Raw genomic sequence first — 12,193 nt, forward strand, 5'->3', positions numbered from 1 at the left:
ATGGGAGTTGATGCTTCCAGCTCCTCCCCCCGTTTCTCTCTCTCCTCTCTAAAAATAAATAAAGAAAAAAAAAAAAAGGCACTAAACAAAAGCCTTGTTTATTCTGAATACCTTAATCAGAAAAACTGAACTAGGATGTGCTATTCTTTGCTGTTATCTAAAGTCTTTAATTTTAACAAAAGCTAGTAAAGTCAATTTTCAATTAACATATAAGTAGCAAATTGAAAAATCTCTTCGATGCATACAAATAAACTTAATATTAACTCTATTTAGTTATTTAAATACTGAAAAACTCCAATATGGTAAGAGCAGATGCTGGAGGAAAAATAATACTGATTGGTCTCATTTTAAACTTATGGTCATTAACTTCAAGTGGCTCTAAGTGATGCCTAACTCTCCTATAGTTGAATCAGTTTCATCCTGGATGACTATTGGCCCTTCACCTTTCAAAATCTCCTGTCCCTCTGCTTATTTCACTAGGCGAAAAAAATCAGCAGAGCACATCCATTCTACCTCTACCTGTACTTATGTCTGCCTTCCCACTTGTCATACTTAGTCTGTTCCACCTGCTATGACAAAATATCACAGACTGGGTGAATTATTATATATTTTCTGTGACAGAAACAGACAGAGAGAGAGGGACAGACAGGAAGGGAGAGGGATGAGAAGCATCAAGTCTTCATTGCAGTTTCTTCATCTCCTTAGTTGTTCATTGATTGCTTTCTCATATATGCCTTGATGGGGGGGCTACAGAGGAATGAGTGACCCCTTGCTCAAGCCAACGACCTTGGGCTCAAGCCAGCAACCTTTGGGCTCAAGCCAGCGACCATGGGGTCATGTCTATGATCCCATGCTCAAGTCAGCGATGCTGCACTCCAGCTGGTGAGCCCCCGCTCAAGCCGATGAACCTGCGCTCAAGCCAGCAACCTCAGGGTTTCAAACCTGGGTCCTCTGTGTTTCAGTCTGATACTCTATCCACTGTGCCACTACCTGGTCAGAACAGACTGGGTGAATTATAACAGCACAAATTTATTTCTCATAGTTCTGAACGCTAGAAGTCCAAGATCTGGGTGCCAGCATGGTCGGATTCTAATCAAGACCCTATTCCAGGTTGCCAGTGGTAGCTTGCTTGCTGTATCCTCACATGGTGGAAGGGGTGAATGAGGGCTCTCCTTCATAAGGGCAGTAATCCCAATCATGAGGGCTCTGCCCATATGACCTAATCACCTCTCCAAAGTCCTACTTCCTCATACCATCACCTTGGGGGTTAGACTTCAACATATGAATGGGGGGGGGGCACAAACATTCAGACCATAACTGTTATATTGGGTAAACTGTCTTTGCTCTTCTGTCATGGATCTGTAAGCAAGGATTCTGGGTCCCTGCTTACTCTGGGAACAAACACCTCAATGGTCTCTAAATGTATAGGAAACCTGAAGCCTGTCTGACAGGTTGAAGCTCCAGAATTAGTAAATAGACCTTTTCTTACAGGGAGATTGGGGGTTGTGTTTCAGTGTGCTGTTTATGCAGTGCCCTGAGGGTGGTAGCCTGCCAGGAACTGTCCTTTTTTTTTTTTTTTTTTTTTTGTACTTTTTTGGTTTGTTTTTTTTTTTTTTCTGAAGCTGGAAACGGGGAGAGACAGTCGGACAGACTCCCGCATGCGCCCGACCGGGATCCACCCAGCAGGCCACCAGGGGCGACGCTCTGCCCACCAGGGGGCGCTACTCTGCCCCTCCGGGGCGTCGCCCTGCCGCGACCAGAGCCACTCTAGCGCCTGGGGCAGAGGCCAAGGAGCCATCCCCAGCGCCCGGGCCATCTTTGCTCCAATGGAGCGTTGGCTGCGGGAGGGGAAGAGAGAGACAGAGAGGATGGAGGGGGGAGGGGGGAGAAGCAAATGGGCGCTTCTCCTATGTGCCCTGGCTGGGAATCGAACCCTGGTCCCCCGCACGCCAGGCCGACGCTCTACCGCTGAGCCAACCGGCCAGGGCTGGAACTGTCCTTTTGATTATCACTGTACTGAGGGGCCCAGAAGTGCTGGCTCCCTCAGTCATCAGCGCCAAGTAATCAAGGGGCGTCTCCTGTGTGGATTGCAGAACCCCTTGGCTTTAGCAAGACAACTGGAAATGGTAGGGTTTGGGGGATGCTCCTTGTCCTCAACAAGGCAGCAGGACAATGCCTGAGCTCTGAGTGTGCGCTGGCTTCTGCGTGCAGCAGGAGTGTCCGTGTTGACTGCACTCCGAGGCTTTAGAGAAGGAGCAGAATACTGTGATCGCTGGAGCTGGCAGGACCCTGTCACAATGGCCCTGCACTCAGGTTTTAGCAAAGCTATAGGACTGTGCCTGTCCTAGCAAGGCCAGGTGGGGGTGCCCTGTCCAAGCTTGCCGCCTGGGCTAGCAGGGTAGCACAGAATGCAAAAATGTCCACTAGCGCCTCCATCTTTATGGAGTTTCAACTGTTCCCTGCCCCTTTAGCAGATGCTTTAAGATGATCAAATAAATCTCTTTCATGTGTAGTCTAGGCGCTTTTCAATCAAGTGAGATCACATGCAAGCAAGCCCTTTAAAAGGAGAATCTCAGGTCCTCATAGCCCTCTGGGCCCTTGGACATCAGCCTGGTTGGTTTTCTAAGCCAGCCATTTTGAGAGTTCATCTCTGGCACAGACCCCAAAGGTTGGGGTGCCTGATGTAGGGCACAAACCCACGGCTCCTTTGGGAGCAATGCAGGACTGAGGAGATCCCTCCTACTGTGTCTCTGCACTAGGGGTGGGTATTTCAGGGAGAGCCTGTCTTCGCTTTTCATAGTCTCCATGTGGATGAAAAAGGGTCACATGCTGAACCTGACAAGCTCAGGGGAGGCCTGCATGGTGGCCTTGCAAACTCAGAGATCTAAAGTAGCCGTATAGGATGGTCTAAAATTAAAACTTTCTAATTAAAAGCAGTTCAGGCCCTGGCTGGTTGGTTCAGTGGATAGAGTGTCAGCCTGACATACAGATGTCCTGGGTTCTATCCCCAGTAAGGGCACACATGAGAAGCAACCATGTGCTTCTCTTCTCCTCCCTCTCCCCCTCACTCTCTCTTCCCCTCTTGCAGCCTGTGGCTTGATTGGTTCTAGCATGGGCCCTGGGTGCTGGGGATAGCTTGGTTGGTCTGAATATTGGCTTCAGGCACTGAGGATAGCTAGTTGATTTAAGCATCAACTTGACCCCACACAGGGGTTGCTAGATGCATCCTGGTCAGGGCGCATGCAGGAGTCTATCTCTCCTTGTCACTTAAAAGATAAATAAATAAATAGAAGCAGTTCATGGCATGTAGTCATGTCCTAGGGTGGTATTTCTCTCTCTCTTTGTTTAAATATTTTATTTATTGATTTTTAGAAGAGAGAGAGAGAGAGAGATTGAAAGGTGGTGGGGAAGGAGCAGGAAGCATCAACTCATAGCAGGTGCTTTTGGAATGTGCCTTGACCAGGCAAGCCTGGGGTTTAGAACTAGCAACCTCAGCATTCCAGATCAATGCTTTATTCACTGTGCCACCACAGATCAGGCAGTATTTTTCTCTAACAAAGGTCAATGCTCACCTTAGTCGAGCCTGTCTGTTGTCTTTTTGCATCTAAGATAACATACCTAATAACATACTTTTAAAATGTAAGAGTAACATGCCCTTGAAAAAAGACTCATCTTCATTTCCAACCTCCTCAGGGCACAACCATCCCACCAGAGCAGAAACCACACATCCCCTCATTATTATTACCATGTTAACTGTTAACTGCTAACTAGCCTTTACCTGCCTGTGGAAAAGAAGTTACGTGTTAGGTTCCAGAAGCCCCGAGATAGGTGAAAATCTGCGAAGTAGTGACCTTATATTTTATTATTTATATATATTTTAAAGCTTTATAAACCCTGCCCACACTCTTATAAACACTTCCTGTGCTCTTAAACACTTTCTACACTCTTAAACCTATGTAATTTTAACAACATAAAATTTTATATGAGTACTCACCAGTGAATATATAAATACAATTTAAAAATCTGCAATACCATGAACCGCGAAAAGTGAACCACGATATGGTGAGGGACAACTGTATATGTTTTACTTTTAATCTAATCCATAAGATTTCCCTGCTTTGCTTTCTCCCACCTCCCTAATCTATCACCAGTGGAATCCCGTTACATCTTCTCCTTTGATTCTGATGTATATAAAATAAATGGTGAAACTGCCATTTTCCAGAGCATTACCTTAATGCGTTGAGATTTTACTTCCTGCCAATTGTCGACCATTTGGCTCAAATAAACTCATAATAATTCTTACAGATATGTTTCTTACACTGACACCTTAATGGGGATGTGGGGTGCAGGTGAACAAGAGAAAAGTGTATCTTCCTCTAAAGAAAGTGTGGCTTTTGTAAAAATGCTAAAAATGCCTTCCAACCAAGAGACAAAATGCAGCAAGTCAAGGAAGAACTTATTGGCCATATGGGGAGAAAGTCAGAAGAAAAGGGGCCTTAGAGACACTTTCCGGGGCTAGACTGGGACGAGTTACTGCTGCTCACTTGCTCTCCTGGTTGCAAGTCTGGGGGGGGGGGTCCCTTAGAGTTTAAGAGAAAGTGAGAGGCAAAGAAAAGCGCCTGGGGGAAAGAAGAGGCAGCGAGGGGGAAGGGAAAGGCCTGGGGTACTCCAGAAGGGTGAGCACTCCGAGAACTCTGTCCTAAGGGGTTTTAGGGGTGGGGATTTAGAGGCGGTCCCAGGAGAAGATATCAATAGAATATTAATCAGCTTTCCAGGTGTGTTTTTTCAGGCTCCTGTTCTTCATTGACTGATTGGCACCAGGCCAGCAGGTCCTTGGTCAATGCAGCTGTTTCCGAGTTCATCGGTGCGTTTCCCTTGTCTAATTTTGCTGCTTTTCTGGCCCTGGAGCTGAAACATAGCTGAGTTTTGGATGTTATCTCTAGGGGTTAATGCTTAAGCTATTCTCTGCTTCTTTACTCCTCTAAGGGGGTCTAAACCGCAGGACTTGTGATACTCAGAGGAGGAAAGGACAGGGGAAGGTCTCAATCCCATGACCAAGGATAGGAAATCAAGGGGTCTAAACCGTTTGACCAGCTAGGAGTGGGTGGTGAGGTCCTCATTTTCCCAGTGTTGCCCATTGCTAGGTGTTGTATTCAGGGTTTCACGAATACAACAAAGGAGCCGCAAAGGAATGAGGCAGCAACAATACTGCAAGTGGAGGACCCTGATCTCTCCAGGATTGAGGTGCCTTGGAGAGATCAGCTATCCAATATATTAAGCAGGAACATGACACCATGCGTGAGAAACTAACAATCAGAATACAATGTCCAATTTTATTATTTAGTTTTGTAAAACTGATCAGATTGCCCTTGCCCTTTCTGAGACATGACACCACCCCATCTACTGTCTGATTCCTGAGGCCTTCCTGGAAGCAAGACCGCCTTCAGTCATGTGTGCTTGGTCTGACTTTCACTTCCCCAGGACGGGAACAGAAAGTCACTGGGCGCTCTGGCTCTCCTCCAACACTAGGCACTCAGGGCTTTCCACCCTGGCAGCCTTCTGTACTTGGCCTCTGGTCCTTGCTCTGCTCATGTCTACCTACCTACCTACCACAGGTATTCAAAGAGAAGTTATTTCAAGGCAATTGTCATGCTTTATTAAGGACAAGTATGTTTAGAATGTATCCTATTTACAAATCCTTGGAAATAAAAGTCAGTTGTTTAACCAACACCAAGCATGTTGTCTTCAGAATGACACAGACGTCACTCTGCTCCTCATGATTAAAGGTCACCTGGGGGTGTTTGCATTGTCTCCACCTTTCTGACACTACTCAAAACACGGAACTGAAGCTTTCCTAAGTTAATATTGAAAATTCTTTTATTAATTGACTTTAAAGAGGAAGGGGGTGGGGAGGAGAGGGCACCATTTGTTGTTGAACATAGTTGTGCCTTGATTGGTCGCTCCCGTGTGCCCTGAAGGGACCCGGCCTTGTGTTTCTGGAGGACGCTCTGACTGACTGACTGAGCGAACCGGCCCGGGCTAATACTGAGTTTTCAGGGATCCTGTGAGTCCGGGGAAGGGTGCGGCCGGCAGCCCGGCGGAGTCCGGACGCGGACACAGGTCCGGAGGAGCCAGGGAGGGGCCAGGGAGAGCCCAGTCTGCAGCCCCAGAGGGTGAAGGGAGCGGCCCAGTCAGCATCAGCGGGGCACAGAGTCCCCGAGCCCCCTGTCGCGCCGCGTGGAGTCGCCTCACAAAGTTTCGTTCCTCTCCTACCCCCCCATCAAAAAACACCACCACCAAAATACAAAAAACAACCACAGGCTGCCAACACGCTGATAAAGTGCACCGCCCCCGCGGCTCGATCGCGCATGAGCGTCCCGCAGGCCTTTTTGTGAGGCGGGATGAGGGCGGGGGGGGGGGGGGGGGGAGGAAAAGAAGGGTGGCCATTGGGCAGGATGGGAGCAACGCCCATTGCACCAACGTCTCTGCGCATGCTCAGTAAGTCAGCTTCTAGAACTTTCGACGCGTCAGCAGGCGCCGTCCTCAGTTCGCGTCCGGACGTCGGAGGTGGAGGGTGCTAGTACGCTGTGGAGAACAGCTGCGAAAAATCCCCTTCTTTGTCCTTTGAAAGGGAGGCTTCCATTGGGCCTTTCTCTCTGGCCTAAGTGCGGCGTCGGCGGCCTGTGGTAAGTTTCCTGGTGGCGAGGCCGGACCCACGGGACTGTTAGCGTGGGGAGTGGGGACAGTGCGGCCTTGCGTGGGGCACAGGGGACTGCGGGCGGGTGGAGAGCCGGCGGCGAGGCCCAGAGCGCCCGGCGAGCCCCGTCCCCCCGCTGGAGGCCCCGCCCTCCGCCGGCCCGCAGGCCGCGCTTCCGGGGCCTCACCCCTCCCCCTTGTTTGTTTCAGAAACTCGGTTTCCGGGAAGGACCCTCAGATAAGGAAGTTCCAGCCGCAGGCCGCGATGTCCAACTACGTGAACGACATGTGGCCGGGCTCGCCGCAGCAGTCCCCGGCGGCCTCGGGCCGGTCCAGCAGGCTGTCCTCGGCGGCCCGGTCACGGTCCCGCTCCAGCAGGAGCTCGCGGTCCCGCTCGAGCGTGTCCAGCCGGTGGTCGTCCAGGAGCCGCAGCCGGCCCCGGTGCCGGAGCAGGTCCCGGTCCCGCCGGCGCCACCAGAGGAGGTGCCGGCGCTACTCGCGGTCGTACTCGCGGAGCCGGTCGGGGTCCCGGAGCCGGCGCCGGTTCCGGGAGCAGCACCGCCGGTCCCCGTCGTCGGGCCGGTCCTGCAGCCGCTCCCGCTCCCGCTCGCGGGGACGGTCGTACTACCGGCGGGCCTACGCCGTCGCGCGGGGGCGGCGCCACCACGGCTTCGGGCGCACGCCGTACCCGGAGGAGCGCCGGCGCTGGCGGGCGCGGTCCCGGTCCCGGACGCGGAGCCCGACGCCCTTTCGCTTAAGTGAAAAAGGTGAGGCCCGAGGTCCCAGGTGATTCCTCCCTTGACCCTTTCACAGTGCGGGGACCCGAAACAACTCTACAGTTAGTGTTTTTACATTTCTCGCCGGCTGAAGTAGTTTCCTGGGGAGGAAGGGAGGGAGGACGTAAAAACTGCCTTTGACTCCCAGGTTGGAAACAGCCAGCCTTGCCCGGTTGGGCTTAGGTTGCAGGTGTTCCTGGCTGGGGGTGGAGGTAACCTTTCGTCCTGGGGGCTGGCACTTGCTAGTGGAGCTTGTAAGTGGTAGTGACGAAGTTGTTTACCCGCCTTAAGCTCCTGTTAAGGTAGTTGTTGAAGGCGTCAAAATATGCCTTTTTAAAAGTTAATGCCGTATTGGGAAAAATATGGATTTTTGTTCCCAGCATTTTAAAACAAATCATTTCTGGCATAGGCTTATGGACTGGAGAAAAGGATATTAGATTTAAAAAAAAAAAAAAAGCTGAAGTCCGGAAATGGATTTAGTAACTTACCAGTATTGGTTTATTTGTGACGCAAGTACTGTGTAAAAAAATTTTAACAAAAATGTTTAGAACACATTTGAAGAGAAAGCAAACACATTATGAATATTATGTCTTTAATAAGAAAAATCGGAATCTATTGAAAATATTTTTATATTTGCTATTTTAAATAAAACAAAAACAATCTTATTTTGTGATTAAGTCCTTTTGGGGAAATGCATGTTACAAGATTAAGGCATATGTTGTGTTTCTTTTGTAGATCGACTGGAGCTGTTAGAAATAGCAAAAGCCAATGTAGCAAAAGCCTTAGGAACAACCAACTTTGAGTTGCCCCCTAGTCTCAGAATTGTTCCTGTGTCTAAAGAAACAAACCGAGGAACAGCTGTATCAAATAATGGTGCAAAGTTTGAGGTAAGTGTTTTAGGTGAATCCAGAAAAAAATCTTCAGGAAGCTACTGCCAGAACGGTCTCATTAGCATTTTTATTTAATTTACCTTAGACTACTACTTGGAAAGGCTACTTATACAGTTTGTTAAAATCAAAGAAGCACATCCGACAGTGCTAGACTTTGTCTCTCCCATGAAAGTGGGAAATTAATGAACTTTGTTTTCAGTTGACACAGTATTGCTTTCATGATTGTAGCTGGTATTTGGTGATTTCTGTATAGTTACCAAATTTTTCTAACTAGTCTTTACAGAGTTATCTGTAGTTTTCCTTTGCAGCATTATATTCCCAGAAAGTTCTGTATTAAACACAGTATAGTTTATCTGCTTTATTTCTGTCTTATAGAAATCATGAATGTGGTCTCCAGACATTGCTGAAGAAAATCTGTTGGTAATTGATACATGGGCATAAGCCTCAGAGGTTTAACTAATTTGAAGTTTATGTTCACATTCTGAAAGCTTAGTTTTTGTTGGTAGATCCATGTGCATGCTAGAATTTGGGATAGGTACTATTTGGATAAGATAAATGAAGACAATTTTTAAACTAAAGTGCACTTTGTAATGTTCGGACATCTGTGATAAAGATGTCCCTTTCGTAATATATGCAATATATTCCAGATGTTTTGAGAGATAACAGAAGAAGAGGCCTGATTCACTTGCAGATAAGTTTGTAATTCTCTAGAAGTGTGCAGGATGTGCATTGGCAAATTGTACTGTGCTCTTTAAATTCTGTTGAAACCCAAAGCATAAAATCCATAGCTTTAAAGGTTTAAAGTGGTTAGGAATTGATAGTCACTTTAAATGGAAAGATGTTATCTAGATGAACCTGTCATTCAGTTCCAGATATGGGTATGCTTAAGTATTAGTAATAGACAAATAAGATTATAGTTGAGCTGGTTCCCAACTGGCTCATTCCTCAGTTTTTTAAAACTAGGTATTTTCTGGTATGGCTTAACTTTCAAAGTTACATGACCTTGTATTGGGGACTTACAGTACTGCCTTATGGAGAAGTGGGTCTTCATCAGGCACATTTGTTGCATTAGTTTTGTTACGGGGAAAAACAACAGTATAGTTTTGAATGTTAACTGTATGGTTAGATCCAACTTGATTAGTTTTGCCTCTGTAACTAAATTGATACACAGTTGGGCTGCTTTGTATACAGTAGTGTAAACCAAAGGTGCGGTTTTTTAAAAATTATTTTCTCTTCCTGTCTAGCTGTCAGGAAAGCTAATAGAAGTTGGAACTAAAAATGCCAATGAAAAATCTTCCCAGCAAAAAAGCATTAGCTCTGATGTAAGTATATCTAAGCACTGACTACTCAAAAATTGGACTTAAAACATATATCTATTATGTGGGCTTTTATTTTTTGTTGAAAAACTCATTTTTCATCTTTGCAGTGATAATTTGGGGCCTACTAAGTCACAAGTGATCGATATAATGGGCTCCTTTTGTATCTACTATCTTCATTCTCTGTTTACAGTATTTTGTTCTTTTTAATACCACAGTGTCTGATTTTACCTGGCAGTTTCTTGGCCTCTCAGTTTGAGTTACAGATCAGGTCCACACTTAGTATTTGGTTGGTGTCTCTTAAATTTCGTTCCTAAATGGAATTACTTAATGTAAAAAGCAAATGTTTTAAGTGTATATAACGTATGTGTCTGGAAAGTTGACTTAAGAATGTTTTCTTACAGAATTCTGTAGCAAAGCCAATGCTTCAGAAACCAGTTAAAGCTACTACTGAAGAGACCTCTTCAGGATCCCTAAAAGTAGAACAGAAAAAAAGTCCATACGGATTGTGGAAACCCATTTAAAGAAAGAAAAAACTGCCTGACCGGGCGGTGGTGCAGTGGATAGTGTCGGACTGGGACGCAGAGGATGCAGGTTCGAGACCCTGAGGTTGCCAGCTTGCGCAAGGGGTCAGTCGCTTGGTCTGCTGTTGTAGCCCCACCGTCAAGGCACATATGAGAAAGCAATCAATGAACAACTAAGGTGCCTCAATGAAGAATTGATGCTTCTCATCTCTCTCCCTTCTTGTCTGTCCCTCTTTCTGACTCTGTCAAAAAAAAAAAAAGAAAGAAAACTGATGGCTAAGGTTGTCTGAAATGCACTTTATTGCAAGTTTGTATTTTCTACAACTACAGCATTGTTTCATTCCTGTGGGCAATTTAGTGGTAATTGTTAGCATTTTAGAGTTCTCTTGCAGAGAAGAGAGCACAGATGGACCAGAGTTACGTACAGGTGGGCATCTTGTATATACAATTATAAATAATTTGTGTAATAGTGATTGGTTATATAGAAATGAAATTTATGAGAAACAGTAATTGAACTGTGTTGTATATATTTGTTAATAAACTTATTTTTACTCTTTTATTCTTACTGTACTATTCATATATTACATAATGGGTCTTTAATGATGAAGGATAAGGAGGTATTTCTTATTTAAAGCCTTGCTACACCCTCAAATCCATATCCATGGGAGTTCATGAGAAATACTGAATCTCGAGTCTCCACCTCAGACCTGATTTAGAATCTGAATTATTAATAATGTTCCTAGGTGACAATGGATACTGCAAAATGTTATGGACCGTACCAGTGGTAGTACAGTAGATAGAATGTTAGCCTGGGACACTGAGGTCCCAGGTCAAAACCTGAAGTTTACTGGCTTGAGCTTGAACGTCATTGGCTTTGACGCCCCAAGATTCCTGGCATGACCAACGTGTCTGGCTCAGCCGGAGCCTGCCCCCATCTGGTGTCAAGGTGTATGAGAAGCAATCAGTGAACAACTACAGTGATGCAACTACGAGTTGATGCTTCTCATCTCACCCCCTTCCTGTCTCTCACTAAAAAAAAGGTATTTGGAATCTCAATGTTAAAAAGACATTGATCAAGCACCTGCTATGTGGATCTATAATTATATAAGTGTGCCATTAAAATTTACCTATTCACTGCACATGGAATATATGGTACCTTTATTAATAGCACAGTATCATTATTAGCCCATTCCCTAAATCAGCTTCCTACTGGTGTGCCCAGCTTACTGACCCTAATTTTTTCACTTTTTTTTAATTCATATAGTATGGTACAAATAAGATTATTTTCACTTTATGGGATACTTCTGTATTTCCCATAATTACCTATCAAACCATATGTTCCTTTTTTTTTTTTTTTACAGTTGAAATGTGGTTAAAATTATAATTAGGCTGGTTTTTGTTTGTTTGTTTTTACCACATTGTATATTAATAGTTTGATCAAATGTTTTACTTCCAACAAATACTTGCTTTTTGAGCTTGACCTGTGGAAGCACATGGGTAAAGCATCAATCTGCAATGCTCAGGTCCCCAGTTTGAAACCCTGGGCTTGCCTGGTCAAGGCACATATGGGAGTTGATGCTTCCAGCTTCTCTCTCTGTCTCTCCCTCTCCTCTCTAAAATGAATAAATAATAAAAATAAAAAAGAAAAGTTAGTGTCAATTTAGTACCCAGTTTTGAAGCTCTCAATTTCAAGGTGAGGTCAAGTCAAACATGACAAATTTTAGGACTGCTGAGTATCTTGTTTGTAGCAAAGAATTTTAAGCATAGCAAGGGGCACACTAAGCATGCTTTCAAAATGGAAACATGACATTTTTCTAAAGCGAGTGAAAAATACATAAGCACAAAATTAGACATTTTACAGAACACTTCTTAATAAATTATAAAAGGGAAAATAGTGCTGGCTTACTGGTGCAGTCTGGCAGTCAAACAGTTCCTGAAGGGGATTAGACCACTGTTGCTCTTACCAAGTTTTTCATTTCAGCTATACACTT

General features: G+C 45.4%; 1 protein-coding gene across 1 annotated transcript; it reads left to right on the forward strand.

Annotated features, from left to right (window-relative positions):
- The first annotated feature begins 6,507 nt into the window (after positions 1-6,507).
- Positions 6,508-10,761, forward strand: RSRP1 (arginine and serine rich protein 1). Its single transcript, XM_066270070.1, has 5 exons — positions 6,508-6,686; positions 6,907-7,463; positions 8,208-8,359; positions 9,607-9,684; positions 10,083-10,761. Exons 2-5 carry the CDS (start codon positions 6,962-6,964, stop codon positions 10,200-10,202), a joined length of 852 nt encoding a protein of 283 aa, XP_066126167.1. The 5' UTR covers positions 6,508-6,686; positions 6,907-6,961; the 3' UTR covers positions 10,203-10,761.
- The last annotated feature ends 1,432 nt before the right edge of the window (positions 10,762-12,193 follow it).

Source organism: Saccopteryx bilineata, chromosome 3 (assembly GCF_036850765.1).
Source record: "Saccopteryx bilineata isolate mSacBil1 chromosome 3, mSacBil1_pri_phased_curated, whole genome shotgun sequence".
NCBI classification, from domain to species: domain Eukaryota; kingdom Metazoa; phylum Chordata; class Mammalia; order Chiroptera; family Emballonuridae; genus Saccopteryx; species Saccopteryx bilineata.